The sequence below is a fragment of the Triticum urartu genome, chromosome 7 (assembly GCF_003073215.2).
Source record: "Triticum urartu cultivar G1812 chromosome 7, Tu2.1, whole genome shotgun sequence".
Taxonomy (NCBI): domain Eukaryota; kingdom Viridiplantae; phylum Streptophyta; class Magnoliopsida; order Poales; family Poaceae; genus Triticum; species Triticum urartu.
The window spans coordinates 567,797,986-567,817,318 of record NC_053028.1 but is presented as its reverse complement, the minus strand read 5'-3'; the positions used below and the strand labels follow the sequence as shown (position 1 = coordinate 567,817,318).

At 49.6% G+C, this 19,333-nt stretch overlaps 2 protein-coding genes across 2 annotated transcripts; one reads left to right on the top strand and one right to left on the bottom strand.

Moving 5' to 3' along the window:
* Positions 1 to 3,606: 3,606 nt before the first annotated feature.
* Positions 3,607 to 6,478, bottom strand: LOC125521981. The gene is made up of 4 exons (XM_048687045.1): positions 6,080 to 6,478; positions 5,493 to 5,589; positions 4,209 to 5,097; positions 3,607 to 4,131 (listed from the first exon to the last, which is right to left on the bottom strand). Exons 2-4 carry the CDS (start codon positions 5,493 to 5,495, stop codon positions 4,076 to 4,078), a joined length of 948 nt encoding a protein of 315 aa, XP_048543002.1. The 5' UTR covers positions 5,496 to 5,589; positions 6,080 to 6,478; the 3' UTR covers positions 3,607 to 4,075.
* Positions 6,479 to 9,079: 2,601 nt separating this feature from the next.
* LOC125519091 lies at positions 9,080 to 11,296 on the top strand. The gene is made up of 2 exons (XM_048683976.1): positions 9,080 to 9,804; positions 9,856 to 11,296. The coding sequence occupies exons 1-2, from the start codon at positions 9,139 to 9,141 to the stop codon at positions 11,164 to 11,166; spliced, it is 1,977 nt and encodes a 658-aa protein (XP_048539933.1). The 5' UTR covers positions 9,080 to 9,138; the 3' UTR covers positions 11,167 to 11,296.
* Positions 11,297 to 19,333: the final 8,037 nt, after the last annotated feature.

Sequence of the window (19,333 nt, the reverse complement as noted above, 5' to 3'; positions counted from 1 at the left end):
CACCGGCAAGGTTTCTACCCCAGCAAGGATTCCTCCCTGGCAAGGTTTCACCCCCGGCAAGATTTCACACCGGCAAGTTTCCACACATGAACGAGCTTTCTGCGCCGGCAAGCTTTCCACGCCGGCAAGCCTTCACACACCGGCAAGGTTTTACCCCGACAAAGTTTTCTCCCCGGCATGCTGCTTTATGATCGTGCCACTTTTGAGCGTCAACAGGCCTCTTCTTCTTTGGTTCACGAACAAGATCCTCATCATCTTCTCCACCCGCAGTGCTTGTACTCGGATCACGATCTTCAGGGTTTTTGTGCTACCGTGAGAAGCAACTGCTTTGGTTGATATACTGCGGTCGGTCCCTCCTTTCTCTTATAGCGAGTGTTCTCTTTGTTCTTTAGGGACGAGACCACCTCCTCCCCCGCATCTTGCTTGGATTTTGTTCTAGAATTCCTCGTCTCTTGCTTGCTGCTATGGTCAGACCTCTGGCCCCTGGAGGAATTTTCGCTGCCTGCTGGATACATGTTCTCATCAGGAGCTCGCAGTGTCAGCCCAAACGGAAGCTCTCCCTTCTCATCTCGTGTTCCTAGGTTAGAGCAGTAAAGATCCGAATGGCCCAGCCGCCCACAAGAGAAACAGAAGTATGTAATTTGTTCATATTGTATGTCATAGGAATCCACCTTCTTCCTCCTTGCCGAATCAATAAGTACCCATCTCCTAAGTGGTTTATTGACCTCCACCGAAACTCTGGCTCGGAGATAACCTCCGTTGTGATCAAACTTAGCAATCTGAACCTCTTTATCAATCATCCGGGCTATTGGGAGGCTCCATGCATCATCTCTCAAATTATAGGGTAGATTAAGAACCCTAGCCCAAACCTGCAGGCGGTCGAACTTGACCTCATCTGGGTGCATGCACTCTTCAAACTCGGCCAGGATGACCGCATTCTTGTTGATGTGCCAAGGCGATCCTGCCCAAACTCTGTCACGATCTCGCTGAGACTCAAATTCAGCCACAAACATATTCGCTCCACTCGAGCGAAACTGCAGTCCTCTAGGGTTTCCCCAAGCCGGTCGCAAAGCATTGCCAATGGTGTGTATATGATACTGATTGCGATACAGAACCTTACCCGCCAGCAACCACTTTACCGGAGCACCATCAAGACGGTCATCTATCACGAGAGGAGTCGCCTCCTCCTCGGATATGTCCAGCTTTCCCGGCGCTTCCTCAAGTTTCTCCCTCGCCGATCTGGTGTTGCTGGATCCCGAGGTCTCCTGCGTCGTCTCCGCCGCGGGTGGTGTAGCCATCACCCTCGCCGAGTCCTTGGGGCGGCCCGCCGATCGGTTTCCACGTCGAAACCCTAGCGCCGCCAGGGAGCCCTAGGTTGCGGGGAAAAAAAAAAACTAAGACCTCTCAGTTGTACGTTTTCTTCCGTGGAAAGGAAACCCAGCGTGCGCAAGCGGCACCGTGCCACGTCTCCTGTACCGTACATTGGTACATTGGCTGGAGCTTAGTCAAGCGAAAGCAGTGACGCTTCGGGGTCACAGCGCATCAGTTGTGCCTGTCACCGGTCAGGGCCGTAGGCTCGCATGACCCGCAAGTCTTCCCCTGCTGCGCACTACGGTGACATCTAAGATGGGCACCACGAGGAAGCTTCGCAGTTGGCACTATCATCGTTCATGCAGGGTGCATGCATGCATGTAGCTCCGTACGTACGGTGGCATGGACCCCGAGTCTTGTCCGGTTTTCCACGGATGAAAAGGGAGATGGGCGGGTGGAGCCATGAGCAACGTCGCAAGTCGCAACGGAATGAATTTGTGAAGACGTGCCGCGTGTGTGTCGTACACGCGCGTTCTTGACCGTGGAGGCGTGTTTTTTGTTGCGAGTTGCGACTTGTCCGACACTTGTCGTCACCCCGTAAGCGGCTGATCACAGGATATGGTCCGAACTAGATTTTTTTAAACATTATTTTTCATAACAAAATTTCGAAAATGTATGCCCTAATTTGAAAATGATGATCGCGTCAGCCTCACTCAGGCCGAAGAGTCAGTCCTTGATCACGCTTAGGCCAAAGATTCACTCTTCGTTCAACTTAGACCGAAGAGTTGTTTTCGGTTTACCTTGGGCCAAAGATTGGCATAACGGGGTCGAAGAGCCGTCAGCGGCGGGCCATAGGCCGAAGAGATTAACTTCGGTCAGCTTGCGACCGAAGACTAGTCTTCGGACAACGTGAGACCGAAGAGGTCGGTAGCGAGCCAGATAAGATACTCCTCGACGGCACGCACACCCCCAAGATCACCGACTTCACCGACTTCGGGATCTCCAAGCTGCTCGGGAACCAGCAGGTGCACACCACGGTGACCAACATCAGGGGCACCGTAGTGGTTCCGCGACGCGCGGATCGATACCAAGGTGGACGTGTACAGCTTTGACGTCGTGCTGCAGGAGATGATCTCCCGGAAGTGTCTGGACCCGCTGTCCGACCAGGGCAGGAACGAGACGGTCATGCTGTTCGGGTGGGTGACCCAGCTGGTCAACAGGCAGAAGACTGAGCTCATACTACCGAACGACGACGGACTTGCGGAGAGTGGAGAGGTTCGCGTGTGTGGTGTTCTGGTGCATCGAGCCCAACCCGTCGCTCCGGCCGATGATGCACCATGTGTTGTAGATGCTGGAGCGCGCAGTTGCTGGGGGCTGAGGTGCTACCTTACCCTCCCGCTTGTCACATGGACTCGGCTCCTTTGATCGTATCTTCTGTTTAATTAGATTAAGTACACCGAGTATAATTTTCTTTTTGCTACCGAGAACAACAATGATATACAGAACACAATAGCTATATGTAAGTAGTCAGAATTTGGATTTGGGCCACTCGAATGTTGCATGAAGGAATGAACAGCCGGAGGGAAGGAAGGAGCTCCCTGGAGATCTATTTTAGGGCGGCAGGCGGCCCCACGATCTATCTTAGGGGTGTGGTGTGGTGCAAGTTCGCGGAAAAAAAAAAACTTAACTATGCTGTCTTGGACAAGATCCCACGTGGTTACTTAATTGCTCTTAACATATGTTGTCTTGGACGGGGTCGTCACAACAACGTACAATGAGCGGGCACAAAGATCGCATTATGCTCGTAACCCATCTGCTATCTTTGACGGGGTCGTCACGATAGTTCACCGATGACATGTGTTCAAAACAAAAGAAAAGGTTGTAGCTGGTCACATGTAGAAGATCCACTTTGTTTGTTTAACCCAGGAAGGCAGGAAGCGGTCAAATATGTTACGCCGAGACGCAAAACAGGGACCGAAAGTCTGCAGATGGAAAGGGGGGAATGATACCTAGAAAAACACAATGTTTTTTTTTTCTTGAAAGGAATGCCTCTTGGCACTTTATTTAAGTTTCAGAGAGGTATTACATCACTGATTACATGCGGCAGAAGAAACTCAGGTTATCATCCCACAGTACATCAGGTTCGAATCATACACATGTCTACTCCCTCCGTTCCCAAATATAAGTCTTTCCAAAGATTTCAATATGGACTACACGTCAACACACTCTAAACTAACTAACTAACTAACTAACTAACTATATATATATATATATATATATATATATATATATATATATATATATATATCCATATGTAGTTCATACTAAAATGCCTAAAAGACTTATATTTAGGAACGGAGGGAGTAGCTAAGAAGTGTGCCAAGCCATTGGCCTCCCTGGAGCAGTGTTGAATCCTAATCATTGAAATTTTATGAGCAATGTTATTGGCGCATCTGCTTTGTTAATCACACACACACACACACACACACACACACACACACACACACAAAGCCTTCGACGCCCCTGTAAAACATGAACCTTTTTGGTCTCAGTTTCTACAGACATGAACCTTTTTTTGCAACCCTTCTGCTTGTTATCTTTGCGAGGCATGAAAATCGCAATGGGTTTTCAAGCTTTTTTATTATGGTAAAGAACATCCAAATATGCTTGCAAGAACTTTGGAGGATTTTTTTTTGTCATACTAAGAATTTTGGAAAAATATTTTTGCACAGAAGAGGACCGGTGTGTCCGAGAGACAGTATCTTCAAGAGGTCCAGTGATCTGTTCTGCAGCAACCTCCAAACCTAGGACGCGACGCCCCTGTAAATTATACAGTGGTTAACTACTTGCTAACAAACATTCAGAAGGTTCGGTTAACAAAATAAAATAAAAATTACCAAGGATTTTCTCAAGTGCTCCCGCATCATTGAGCAGCCTCATAAGTTCACAAAGTAACCCAGGCAGGGCTTTCCCCAGCATGCGCTCCACTTGCTCATCCTCAAAGTTCTTCCTTTTTCTTGTCTGGCCAGTCGTCAAATTGGCAGATTGCTCTGTGCCCAAGTACTCCAATGAATTCCATACAAACTCGACAACACCTGTCCCATCATCCGGGTAGGTGTCAATTGTTTCAGCTAGCACATTATCCAAGTATAGATTTTTACTGACTCTTATCTTCCAATGGGGTTTCGTGTCACAGAATGGCAGCCCGGTTATTACTTGCATGTACTTTTCAGGATATTCCTTTTCCAGGTGCTCTAATTTCCGGCAACATCTCACAAGAAGGGATAATTTCTCCTGCTCACTCATACCAGACGGATGATTGTTCACAATTAAACAATCTTTCTCTCTGAATTCTCTCAAAAGCTTCAACAGGTGTCGAACTTCCTTTGGCAGATGCAATGCTCTGCAGAAAAGAGACTTCAGCATTCGGAAGACTACACGGTAATCTTTCCGAACCCTCCTTTCATTCTTGGGTTTCAACTTTTGAAGCTTTGAGGCCAAGACTTTGAAGTAACCCAAAGGCGTGACAAAGAAATCTGATGGTTTGAGCTTCCCACAGAAACTCCACCCAGCAAAGTGCGTTGATGAGTAAAACAACAAGACTGAGTTGATAACTCCTTTGGCAAGCGCTGATTGCATGTGGAGTTCAGAATGATTAGCTGTAGAACCTGCTACAGTGACAGTTTGGACAACTTCTTTTCCCAGGATATAGGATTCATACAATGTGCAAGCCAGAGCACCTCTTTTGGTAACAGTCAAATCAAGCAATGAAGTCTTCGGTAACACCTGCAGATTTTAAGTTAATGATTATAATGAAAAAGTACAAGAACCGACTCTACAAATCAATAGCTAAGGGGCAAGTATAAGGACTAATTCTGGAAAATATAAACATGAATGCCTAATTATGCACGAATCCAAGTAATATGAACATGGACATTTCGAACCGACTCCGCAAATCAATAGCAGAAGGGTAAATAAAAGGATAAATTCTGGAGAATTTCAACATGCACACCTAATTATGCATGAACCCAGATAATATGAGTAAGTGTACACTTTGGTAACCGTATAAAGGTCCATCTCCAAGGTTAGAAAGGATATCAATGATACATATATAGGCTTCAACGATGAAATTCAGAATACAATAAAATAGTTGTGCTAGTGAAATTTACAGTCCGTCATACCATTGTTCGCCTTTGCTTCTTCTTTCCACGTTTGACGGGGATATCCACCTTTTGTTTTTTCAGTTAAAGCTCACTTAATCTTATTTTCGAAACAAACCTGCAATAAAACAAGGTTCAAAATTGACAGCGTCTGTTTAGGAATGTCATAATACAACAATAAATCTATAGAAATCTTGAGTAGCATGCAACTTCTGCAGATACCAAACAATCTGTAACCTATAATCCTTCCTAGATACTCCCTCCATCCCATAATATAAGAGCGTTTTTGACTATCAAAAACACTCTTATATTATGGAACGGAGCGAGTACAACATTAGATATAAATTCTTTTTGGCAAGAACTGTTTGCTGGAAACATAATTTAGCAATACATGATCTTTTATAATTGCTTCACATATGAGTATTGGGGCAAGGCATGCCATTGTCATAGTTTAGGCTCTAGGAAGTAATGTATGCCATAGTCTAGATTCTAGAAGGATAATACATACAAGCTCAATGTCTTTGGCTGGAAACAGAAGTACCCACTGCATACACATGCAAAATCACACAATCACGCATGCACATACATAGCATAGTGTCGGTCTGTACCTTCGGATTGATACTGAAGAGAAGGATCCGTTGATGACGAGGTACTGCTTGGTGCTGTGGTCGCCGCCCCTTGCTTGCTTCTTCTAGTAGACCCGGGTGCTGGTCGGGAGTCGAGCCGCCCTGTCGTGATCACCCTTTGGCCTTTGCCCTCCACGGCTCCACGCTGCCGCGCCGCTGTGACCTTACGGATGACGGGATGAGGCGAGATGAGGCTGGAGTCGAGCAGCGCGAGGAATGCGGCCGGGGTGAGGCGAGATGGGAGGGACCTGCCGAAGTGCGCCGCCGCTAGCTACGGAGGAAGGCGGGATGAGGCGTGCGGCGGCCTGGATCGATGGCGATGCGCCGCCGCAAAGGGGAACGGGCCGGTAGACGGGATCTGTGTTTCGATTTTCGGTTTGAGCTTTTTTTCGCCCTAGACCGAGATGGCCGAATTTCGGCCATTTTTAAAAATTTCGGCTGAAATTTAACCAAAATTTGACTGTAATTTAATCAAAATTTGCTAAATTTGAGCAATTTCGGTCTAAATATACTTTTTGCCTCAAGCCGAGAGGGCCGAAATTCGGCCGAAATACACATTTTGCGGCCGAAAATCAAAACACAGGACGGGATAGGATCGAGAGGGTTACGAGAGGAGGATGGATTTCTTAGGATTGTGTAGACGACTCGACGATTTAAAAGTACAATTATTACTAAACCAAAAAAATAGAAACAAACAAAAGAACCCTTTCAAAAATGACAAATAAATGTAGTTGTAAAAGGAAATGCAATTGCATCATGCACAAAAAAGGGCGACGCAAGGCACCGGTCAAATTTTACCTGGACGTCGCGCGCCCGTCCGATTGGCCCTACACACACTGTTGTATTCCTCGCCCCTCTCCTTCCTCATACAACACTCATCCCCTCCCCTTTCATCAGGAAGAGCCCGGCAGTGAGCTCAGCTGACCGGACCATGGACATGCCGATCAACTTTTGAAGCACCGCCGGCTCACTACTACTTGTCGCGCTCGCCACGTCGTCGCCACCCTCGCAAAACTGGTCCATCGCACCCGTCTCTACCATGAGTGTTCGTCGACGATTGCAACGTGGGGGTTGCCTCGCTTCTTGCATGCCCCCTCCCTTGGTTCTAGTATGTCACGACACTAGTCCCAGCAACCACCGAGATGACAATTCCAACTTGCCACGTTTTGCAACTCCCAGGCGCAAACGTTGTAGCAAGCCAGGGCGTCGGTCCCAACAAAACAGGGTGCCGATTCCATCAAAAAAATAAGGGCGCCAGTAGTAATAATCTAAACTCTACCCCTCGTCGGCGCCATAGAAAACCGCTCCGGTTGTAGCAAAACCAACTTCTGGTTCCAACTCCGGCTTCAGTCGGTTGTAGCAAAAACGACGTCATGGTCACAATGGAAGCTCGCCTCCCTTATCCGCGGGTTGCAACAATTGCCATTCACGGTTCCAACAAAAAAAATCTTTGGTTCCAACATACCTGTTGCTCGGTTCCAGCACCATTGCATCCTGCGGTAGCCGTCGTCGCAGCTTCTGCTGGTGTCCGGCGTAGTTTTTCGATAGCAGGTTGCATGTTAAGTTGTGATCCAAATTCATACTGAGGCTAACTTTTGATGTAGCGGAGTGGAGGCTCGTCGTCGAGAGGCTTGGGCATAGTATCGCCCTAGGTCACCACTGCAATATATATTATTTGTAAGCCGCCACACAGGATAAGATCATCGTTGTAAATCCACGGTGTTTGTAACCTCTTTTTCCGATATAGTTAAGTTTCGTTGGCTCACGCTCGTGATTCCTCTTCTTATTAGCGGTTGAGATCCTTTGCAGTACCGTATGATGCTGTAGTGTGGGTGACATGTGGGGCCAGGTCCCACATGGCAGTGACTGTACAACATCGTACAGTATTGCAGAGGATCCTAACCCTCTTATTAGAGGGGTTTTCCACGTTAAAATCATTGTGTCATTTCTATTGATTATCATTGTGTCATTTCTATTGATTTGATCTTCCTTTTCTTGTGTGTCATATTCCTAACATTGCAGCTTTTCGACAACCAGTTGCACCATCAGGACATCGCCTTCGCCCGCCATAGCTTGTCACCGGCCTGTTTGTAGCTTTTCGGCACCAGGTTTCAGCACGGGTGACGATCGCCATTGTAGCACGCACGGCCGTGACTGCTTCGTTCAAGCATCGGTGACGACGACACATCACGAGTTGTAGTCCCCATTGCAACTTTTTGTGCGTTGCTGGCCTCCCAGCCTCTATGACGACGCTCACCATGGCGGCACGCATGACAATGGTGGAGAAAAGGATAAGAAGAAGGGGGCGATTTCATCGGGTCCATGTGGAAGGACGTGGCTTTTGGATGCGAACGCGACGCCCATCATGAGCGGGTAGACCGGGAAACATTAATTTACCAACAAAAAATTGACTCAAACTCCACAAAATCGGCTGAACTTCAGCCGAAGTGATTAGAACACGATTATAATATAAACCTTCAAAAAGATTATCGTCTTCCGTGAGCAATATAACTTTTTTCCATTAACTACATTAATACTCCCCTTTGTCGGATCTGCGCCGTCCACCTGCCATGTCGGTTCAATCGACGGCCCAGATCAAGCTCCTCCCATTGATCGAAATCCCCATCATCTATCGCATATACTCTCTCCATTCCACAATGTAGTGCTTTCTCTATCCTCGTGTTTCAACTTTGACCGTAAATTTAACTAGCAAGACCGATTGCGACGGGAGTAAAAGTTATATCAGTGAATTCGTATTTGAAAAAAGTTTTCAATTATATAATTTTTTCTGCCGCCGCAGTCGGTCTTGTTGGTTAAATTTATGGTCAAAGTTAGATCTCAAAAAGCGCGGGCGCATTATATTTTAAAATGGAGGGAGTAATAAGTTCAACGAAAAGAGGAAAAATATCAATTGCATCAGATCGCGACGACCGATCAAAACCCTAGCTATCAGGGCAACGGAGACGGAGCCCGCCGCGCCGCCGCGCTCCCTCCTCGGCCCTCCCATCATCCGCGGCGCGCGCCCGTCGCCCGGCCCCGCCATGCCGCACTCGCACCCCTCCGTCGGCGTCCTCGACGCGGCCGCCGACGCGCCGTCGGCCGCGGAGATCAAGGCGGAGCTGGAGCCGCGGAGAGCGCTCACGGAGAACGGCTCCGCCTCGTACGCCAACTCGGGCAGCCCCTGCCTGGACTTCTTCTTCCAGGTGGTGCCCGACACGCCGCCCGAGCGCGTGCGCGGCCTGCTCGCCGCCGCCTGGGCGCACGACGCGCTCACGGCGCTCAAGCTCGCCTGCAACCGGCGCGGCGTCCGCGGCACCGGCAAGTCGGACAAGGAGGGCTTCTACGCCGCCGCGCTCTGGCTGCACCAGAACCACCCCCGCACGCTCGCCTGCAACGTCGCCGCGCTCGCCGAGTTCGGCTACCTCAAGGACTTGCCCGAGCTGCTCTTCCGCCTCATCCACGGCCCCGACGTGCGCAGGCTCGCCAGGGAGAGCGCCGCCGCCGAGAAGGCGGACGGGAAGGAGAAGGACCACGGCAAGCCTAGGCTGGCCGACCGCAAGCAAGCCCGCGTGCTGGCCCCTGTGCCGCCAAAGCCCATGTCCGGGGCCTATCACTCCGCCGCCCTCGCCGGGTCCGGCAAGGGCAAACCCATGGAGGTGGAGGCCGCCCCTGTCCCGGTCCAGGAGCCGGCCGAGCAGAAGCCGAAGGTGGACTAGAAGAAGAAGACGGCGGCAACTAAGCGGCGGCCGTCGAAGAAGGTCCGGAAGGTGGCCAAGCTCGCCGTGAAGTCGCTGGAGACGTACTACGGCGACCGTGCCTACCGCTTCCTGTTCGACGCTGTCGCTGACTTCTTCGCCGCCCTCCTTGCGACGGACCTCGAGCAGCTGGCCCTCGACGGCAAGAAGAGGAAGATCGGGCTCGCCGCCAAGTGGTGCCCCACGCCGGGCTCGTCGTTTGACCGCACAACGCTGCTCTGCGAGGCCATCGCACGCCGCCTCTTCCCGCGGGACTCGGACCCCGAGTACGCCGAGCTCTCCGACGAGCACTACACGTACCAAACCCTCCACCGCCTCCGCCGCGAGGTGCTCGTCCCTCTGCGCAAGGTCCTGGAGCTCCCTGAAGTGTACATGAGCGCACAGCGGTGGTCGGAGCTGCCCTACACCCGTGTTGCCTCGGTGGCCATGCGGCGCTACAAGGTCCTCTTCAAGAAGCACGACGAGGAGCGCTTCGACAAGTACCTGGAGGACGTGGAGGCCGGCAAGGCCAAGATCTCGGCGGGGGCGCTGCTGCCCCACGAGATCGCGGCGGCCGCCTACCGTGGCGAGGACGACGACGTGTCCGAGCTGCAGTGGCGCCGCATGGTGGACGACCTCCGCTCCAAGGGCTCGTTGTGCAATTGCATCTCAGTCTGCGACGTGTCCGGCAGCATGACCGGCACTCCCATGGAGGTGTGCATTGCGCTCGGCGTGCTCACGTCGGAGCTCAGCGAGGAGCCGTGGGCGGGCAAGGTGATCACCTTCAGCGAGAGGCCTGAGCTCCAGCTCATCAACGGCAAGACCCTCCGTGAGAAGATGAGGTTCGTGCAGCGTATGGAGTGGGACATGAACACCAACTTCCAAGCAGTGTTCGACCAGATCCTCCGCACGGCGGTGGAAACCCGGCTGGCGCCAGAGAAGATGATCAGGACTGTGTTTGTGTACAGCGACATGGAGTTCGACGAGGCGTCGGGGCACGAGGATGACGACGACGATGACTACTCTGAGGACGACGATGAGGAGGACGAGGAGGAGGAAAAGCAGCGGTCGTGGAACACAGACTATAAGGTGATCTGCCAGAAGTTTAGGGACGCCGGGTACGGGGACGTGGTGCCGCAAATCATCTTCTGGAACCTGCGCGACTCCAAATCGACGCCGGTGACGTCGACGCAGCCCGGGGTGGCCATGGTGAGCGGCTTCTCGAAGAACTTCCTCAAGATCTTCCTGAAGAGGGACGGCGTGGTGAACCCCGAGGCCATCATGATGGAGGCCATCGCCGGCGACGAGTACCAGAAGCTGGCTGTGTTCGACTAGACCGATCATCAAATTTTGCTCGCCTCTGTTTGCAAGCATTTAAATTTCTCGCCCTAACCAACTGTCACGCCTGGCAAAGCTAGATTTTAACGTGCTACCAAATGCACGGCCTCGCCAGGCAAGGCAAATTAAGGAGTACGCTAGCCTGAGGTTCGATAGAGGTGTGTTTGATTTTTAGAATTGTGGTGAACAGAGCCAGTTCGTTGTCTTTGATCATCTTCAGAATTCAAAATCAAATCGTGCCCTAAAGTTTGTTCTGGAACATGCTGCTTGAGTTGGTAATCATTCTTGGGTAGATTTATCCCATCTACTGATGAATCCTCCTTTGGAGTGCATGAATCGAATGGATCTCTGAAAATTCCGAACAGTATGCCGTCGTGGAGTTTGATTATATGGTGCTATGTGAATCCGTACCAAAACCATCCTTGTAATTGAATTGATTTCTGAATTCCGAAAAGGAAGACCAGAAAATCAGTTTTACGGGAAAGAGTTTTTTTTTGTTGAAGGGAGCCGTTAGAGTTGAGTAACTTCAACACCTCCTCGCTGAGAAAAGACATTCTACCATGCATGGTATATACCATGCATGTATCAGTCACCCGTTGTCTTTGACATTCGGATCCGTGCATGCATCTAGTCTTTGTGTTGCTTAGTTAACCTCAATTTATGATCCCTTGTTCTATTAATTTATGTCATATCAATCAATCACTATTTCTCCTGACAACTTTTCCCGTAGTTATTACCTGCAATATCTCTTCTCTCACTCACAAAGTAGAAACGAGCAGTACTGCACTCACTCAGGGTTTTTTCATATGATTCTAAAATTTGAATTTATTTTATCTTTTGAACTGTAAGTTTGATTTATGATACATTTGCAAATTTATGTTCCTCGTGAAGAGAACATTGAAATAAGATCGCTCTTGAATATATTTTCACAAATTTTAAAATTCAAATATGAAACATGGAGCGACCTTACAAAACAGTAAAATACAACTGTATGTACCAAGTTTCATCGAGTTTTTTATAGATCAGTTTTGTATAAATTTTGTTTAAAATATATCATCAGTATAGGCACATTTGTCCAAATAGAATATAACACAAACTTTTATTTCAGAAGATATCAAGCATCCAAATCTTTAAATAGAAAGAGAAAATATATTTTTGGGATAGAGTTGCAAAAGGGAGAGGCATCCAAACAAAAGAACACTATTTAAAAAGGCTGACACATACAAACTGACCATGTGACAGAAAGATGGAGAAAAGTAAGACGTACATCAGGTTAGTACATTGTGATTTTTTTATGACCCTGAAATAATTAAGAGGCTGATCAATACACGGTATATACTGTGCATGGTAGAAAATGCACTCTTCCTCCTCGCTTCGTAAAGAAACTACTCCCTCTTTAATGATTCAAACGCTCTTATATTTTTTTTATAGAGGAAGTGTTTACGAGACGTTCCTCGGATATACCGGTCCTTAATCCATGGTGAAAAATCACAAAAAAATCTGCAGCCCGTGCAACTGCTCGGCATTGCGTTCTCAAATTCCATCCGAACCTTTCACACTGAGCTTGACAGCCATGTAAGTTCCAACCAAAAACGAGCGCAAGTTCACAACCCTCGGTAAGTCAGGAATGATAAAAACAAGTCCACAACCCTCGGTAACTAAGCCGGGCTCCGACGGTAACCCTCTGTCCGTTTTAAACGACACGGTCGAGCATGGACGCGGAAGGCTTTCAATGGGGGAAGGGAAAAGATCGAGTTGGAAATCCACGGAGACCACGGCCATGGAACGCTACTTCTCCACGGACGTGCTGGTGGACATCCTGCAGCGGCTCCCGCCGAGCAGCCGCCGCAGGGCGCGCCTCGTCTGCCGGGTCTGGCGCTACGTCGTCGACAAGCGCACCACTGAGATGCAGAGCCGCGCCAAGCCCCTCCTCTGGCACACGGGCAACGCCGTCGCCTACGTCGTCGACGACCCGTCCTCGGCGGCCGCCGCGTCGAGGAGCTGCAGGCAGCTGTGGAGGAGCGCCGCCAAAGGCCGCAACAGCGAAGCGGTGCAGCTGGTTGGCACGTGCAACGGCCTGCTCTGCTTGTGCGACGACGAGGAGCGCGCCGGCGGCGCCCTCACGGTCGTCAACCCGGCCACCGGCGCGAAGCTGCCCGTCCCGCCGCTGCCGTGCGCCGGGCCGCTCGTCGGGAGCCAGACCCAGACCACGGAGAAGTGGAGCAAGACGGAGACATGGCACGAGGCGTACTGCTTCGCGTACCACCCGACGACGGGGAAGCACAAGGTGGTGCACGTCCCGTGCAGCTACGAACGGGTCTGCGAGTTCGACGCCGTCCATGTGCTCACGCTGGGGGAGGCGACGTGGCGGGAGGTGCCGGTTGGTCCGGGCGGCGCAAAGTGCAACCTCGCGGCCGGCATCGCCAGCGTCGACGGCAAGACATACTGGATCTGGGTCACGGCGAGCGGCGTCGCCAAGGTCGCGTCATTCGACCTCGAAGACGAGCACGTGGTCGTCTCCGCCACCCCGCGGCCGCCCGCGATGCCGCCCGGGCACAGCAGCTACCACCTGACGGAGGTGCGCGGGAGGCTGGGCTTTGTCACCCGTGGGCACGCCTCGGCCCAAGCGTGGGTCCTGGAGGAAGAAGGGCAGGGATGGAGTCGCCGGTACATCCTCGAGCAGCGTGTCCCGCTGCCGCACTTTGCGTACGCCGGCGAGTGCGTCCTCACGGTGCGCGACGGGGCGTCGTTTTACGCGCACCGGCGGAAAGATGCAGCGTCCTCGGGCAGGAGACTGCGTCGTGACGAAGACGACGGCGTCGTGCGCGTCGGGCACGAGGATGAGGGGAGACTTGTCGTGAACATGGGGGGCTACGTCGGAGACTACTACCGGACGTTTGCCTACGTCAAGACGATGGAGCCACTGCGAATTAGTTAGTTATAATTAATTAATTAATGTCTATTTTTTCTTTCGAGGGTGAAGGGAGTTTTATTGTATGATGATAGAGTTATAGTCTTGAGGCCACAAATCCTCAATACACGGTGATACTGAGCCCAAGCACACAGCAGTCGTTCGCTCTGTGCGGTTATAATGAGCCAGTCGATGGCAACTCTATTCTGAGAGGGGTTAATCTTCAGAGGAAAAAACTCCCTAGTACCTAACAAATCCTTGATCTCCAACACAAGGTGGTCATAAGCTGATCTACACAGAGCATTATTGGAAAGACTGGACAAAGCCTTCAAGGAGTCCGACTGCACCACCACTGGGAGGTCCGAGTGTTGTATAGCTAAAGCCATGCCTTGCGTCAACGCATGTAGTTCCGCCTCCAGCGAATCGTTGCAGTGGAATATAAAACGATAAGCTGCGAAAAGGATTGTACCATCAGGGTTCCTTAGAACCATACCAGCTGCCGCAGAACCGTCATCTTGTTGGAAGGATCCATCCACCGAAAGCGCCACCATCCCAGCTGCAGGCGCCGGCCATGGAGTTGTGGGGGGCCGGTCGACACTCGTGTTGGGTGTAGCCTCTAGGATAGGCATCTTGCCTTTTATAATCTCTTCAGTTGAGTACCTTCCAGCCAGTTTGATCGATTTATAGTAACTGTCCAAGTACTCAACATTGGAGAGAGCTGGCGTACTATCTTTTCCATGCATCAACTCATTGCGCATCTGCCAAATCCTCGACACCAACATAATTAGCATATCCCTGACATCTGCAGTGCACTTGCTCAACAAGGACAGTAGCCATTCCTTTCCAGAATCAAGAAGCATATCATCAGCTGGTAATGGCCATCGACGACGCATGTTCACCTAGAGGATTCTTGCATGCGTACATGCTACCAGCGCATGGTACGTGCTCTCTTCCTCAACACCACAAAGAGCGCATGTCGATCTCGTTGATAAGTGCCTAAACTGTTTGCACTTTTGTGTAGCTAGTGTACCTGTAACAATCCTCCAAGTGGTAATCTTCATTTTTTGTGATACATCAGATTTCCAGACGAGGTTCCACAAAGAGCGCTCCCCGTCCGGATTAGTACTGGATGAACTGTTGACAAAGACAATGTTGTGTTCCTGAGTTGCAATCCTGTAAGCACTCTTTACCGAAAACAGCCCGCTTTTTTCCGGGAACCGGGACAGAAAATCACCACGCTACCGGGGAGAAGTTCTGATTTTCAGAATATGCACCACATCCATAGGCCAGAAAAACTCATTCAGGCTGTCTACTCTCCAAGCACCGTTATCATCCAAGAATTTCGACACTCGATTTAGTCTGCAGTTCCCTTTAGGAGTAATTGGCCGGAACGAGTTAGGTCTCGGGATCCAAGGATCCCTCCAGGTACATACCGAAGCACCATTTCCCACACGCCAAATTGCCCCTTTCTTAACCAGCTCAAGACCGTATAACATTCCCTTCCACACCTCCGAACCACTGTTTGGGAAGACAGTGTCCAATAACTGGCCATGTGGGTAATACTTAGCCTTTAATAATCTTGAGCACAAACTCTCGGGGGAATCCAGAAGCCTCCACGCTTGTTTGGCTAACAGAGCTTGATTGTACGATCTCATGTCGCGAAAGCCCATACCCCCCATGGATTTAGGGAGCCTCAACTTATCCCAGCTCATCCATGCCATCTTCCTTTTTCCCTTCTCAATGCCCCACCAGTATTGGCGAATCATATGTGTAAGTTCATCGCAAATCGATGCAGGAAGCTTGAACACGCTCATCACATAAGTAGGAATGGTCTGGGCAACGACCTTGATGAGAATCTCTTTATTGCCTGAGGGCATATATTGCTCACTCCAATCCACAAGCTGTAGGACCTTGAAGTAGATGTGTCTAGAGGGGGGGGGGTGATTAGACACTTAATGCTAAAGTTGCAGTTTTTTTAAGCTTTTTCGGTTTAAGTGGAGTTTAGGCACAATTTCAACATTCACAATACATATCAAGCAAGCATGCAAAGAGTATATAGGTAGCGGAAAGTAAAGCATGCAACTTGCAAGAATGTAAAGGGAAGGGTTTGGAGAATTCAAACGCAATTGGAGACACGGATGTTTTTCCCGTGGTTCGGATAGGTGGTGCTATTCTACATCCACGTTGATGGAGACTTCAACCCACGAAGGGTAACGGTTGCGCGAGTCCACGGAGGGCTCTACCCACGAAGGGTCCACGAAGAAGCAACCTTGTCTATCCCACCATGGCCATCGCCCACGAAGGACTTGCCTCACTAGCGGTAGATCTTCACGAAGTAGGCGATCTCCTTGCCCTTACAAACTCCTTGGTTCAACTCCACAATCTTGTCGGAGGCTCCCAAGTGACACCTAGCCAATCTAGGAGACACCACTCTCCAAGAAGTAACAAATAGTGTGTTGATGATGAACTCCTTGCTCTTGTGCTTCAAATGATAGTCTCCCCAACACTCAACTCTCTCTCACAGGATTTGGATTTGGTGGAAAGAAGATTTGAGTGGAAAGCAACTTGGGGAAGGATAGAGATCAAGATTCATATGGTAGGAATGGAATATCTTGGCCTCAACACATGAGTAGGTGGTTCTCTCTCAGAACATATGAGTTGGAAGTGTAGATGTGTTCTGATGGCTCTCTCCACGAGTGAAGAGGAGGTGGAGGGGTATATATAGCCTCCACACAAAATCCAACCGTTACACACAATTTACAAATCTCGGTGGGACCGAATCAACAAACTCGGTCGGACCGAAATAGTAAACCTAGTGACCGTTAGAGATTTTCGGTGGGACCGACTGGATCAACTCGGTGGGACCGATGTGCTAGGGTTAGGGTAAATCCAAAACTCGGTTTGACCGATTACTCAAACTCGGTGGGACCAAGTTGGGTAATAAGTGAAACAGAGAGTTGGCCAAGCAAACTCGGTGGGGCCAATTGCATATCTCGGTGGGACCGAAAATATTGCAGTAGGTAACAGAGAGTTTGCAAGCCCATCTCGGTGAGACCGAGATCCCATCGGTGAGACCGAATTTATTAGGGTTTGGCAATGGCTATGACAAATGAAACTCGGTGGCGCCGGATAGAAATAATCGGTAGGTCCGAGTTTGGCTTGGGTTTAGGTCATATGTGGAAGTGGGAAAGTAGCTGAGGATTTTGGAGCATATCATTAAGCACTTGAAGCAAGAGGCTCATTAAGCAACACCTCATCCCTCCTTGATAGTATTGGCTTTTCCTATGGACTCAATGTGATCTTGGATCACTAAAATGTAAAATGAAGAGTCTTGAGCTTTAAGCTTTAGCCAATCCTTTGTCCTTAGCATCTTGGAGAATTTCCCACAACCTTTAGTCCATGCCACTCCATTGTTGAACTTATCTGAAACATACTAGATAGAAACGTTAGTCCAACAAGAGATATGTTGTCATTAATTACCAAAACCACCTAGGGAGCACTTGTGCTTTCACAAGCCTCTTCCGCAACCGATCTTGAGTAGTTTCAAATCTATCTTTGTGCATTCTTCCTTCAGGGACCGGCAAGCCCAAGAATTTTGGTTCAAAAACCTCCTGAGTAATCTCCAACACATTCTTTACCTCCTGTATAACATTAGGCTGGCAATGATTCGAGAAGAGGATAGAACACTTGGACGGATTGATCAGTTGTCCCGTCGCTGACGCATACGTGTTCAACAAACCTTTTACCAAAGTTGCCTGCTGCTCTGTCGCATGGAAGAACAGGAGAGAGTCGTCCGCAAACAGAAGATGAGAAATCTCTGGAGCACTTCTGCTGATTTTGACCCCCTGAAGATCATCCTCCCTTGTAGCCTTCTTTATGAGAGAAGAAAGGGCATCAGCTACAAAATTGAAGAGAAAGGGGGACAACGGATCACCTTGACGGAGCCCCCTAGAGGGGGTGAACGCCTCCAATAACTTGCCATTAAATTTTACCGAATATTTCACCGAAGACACACATGCCATCACACGAGAGATCCAGGTCTGAGAAAAGCCCCATTTAGCTAAAGCCTTCTCCAAAAACTCCCAATCCACCCAATCATAGGCCTTGGATAGATCAAGCGTATATGCACATAAGGCGGGAGAATTGTTTTTTGCTTCCTGGATATGATGAATACACTCAAAGGCAATGATGGAATTGTCAGATATGAGCCTCCCTGGAATAAAAGCGCTTTGATTTTCTGAAATGAGTCCAGCCAGGAGAGGTCGTAATCTGTTTACCATGCATTACACAGGCTAATTGGTCTGAAGTCCTTTAGTTCATTAGGATGGGGTATCTTTGGAATCAGTACGCTCGCCGTGTCATTAACTCCATTCACTAGTAGAAAAAGAGCCATTTGTCCCGGTTCATAAGGCCCATATGTCCCGGTTGGGGAACCGGGACTAAAGGGTCGTTAGTAATGCCCTAAGCCTTTAGTCCCGGTTCTTATACTAACCGGGACAGATGGGCCTCCACCTGGCCGCTCCGGCGAGTCCAGGCACGAGGGCCTTTGGTCCCGGTTGGTAGCACCAACCGGGACCAATAAGCTTCCACGCGTCAGCATTTCAGGGGCTGCTTTTTTTTAAAGGAGGTGGTTTAGGGGTTTTGGGGGTTAATTTAGGTTGGTATAGGTAGCTAATAGAGAGATGTGTCCTTTCTTATCTCCGTGCTACTGCTACTGTTATGCCTAAACATGACTTAGATTGAAGTGAGGCAACATGTGGTGCATGTCGAAAGTAATACTAATCCTAACTTGATCAAGTTTGGATTGTACTACTTTCTGTTGGGGAACGTAGTAATTTCAAAAAAAATTCCTACGCACGCGCAAGATCATGGTGATGCATAGCAATGAGAGGGGAGAGTGTTGTCCACGTACCCTCATAGACCGAAAGCGGAAGCGTTAGCACAACGCGGTTGATGTAGTCGTACGTCTTCACGATCCGACCGATCAAGTACTAAACGCACGGCACCTCCGAGTTCTGCACATGTTCAACTCGATGACGTCCCTCGAACTCCGATCCAGTCGAGTGTTGAGGGAGAGTTTCATCAGCACGACAGCGTGGTGACGACGATGATGTTCTACCGACGTAGGGCTTCGCCTAAGCACCGCTACGATATGATCGAGGTGGATTATGGTGGAGGGGGGCACTGCACACGGCTAAGAGATCAAGAGATCAATTGTTGTGTCTTTGGGGTGCCCCCTGCCCCCGTGTATAA

Coding starts and splice junctions, on each gene's coding strand:
- LOC125521981 (XM_048687045.1), bottom strand. Junction 4,132..4,208: donor AGCACTTGAGAAAATCCTTG/GTAATTTTTATT, acceptor TATAATTTACAG/GGGCGTCGCGTCCTAGGTTT.
- LOC125519091 (XM_048683976.1), top strand. CDS start 9,139: ATGCCGCACTCGCACCCCTCCGTCGGCGTCCTCGACGCGGCCGCCGAC. Junction 9,805..9,855: donor CGGCCGAGCAGAAGCCGAAG/GTGGACTAGAAG, acceptor CCGTCGAAGAAG/GTCCGGAAGGTGGCCAAGCT.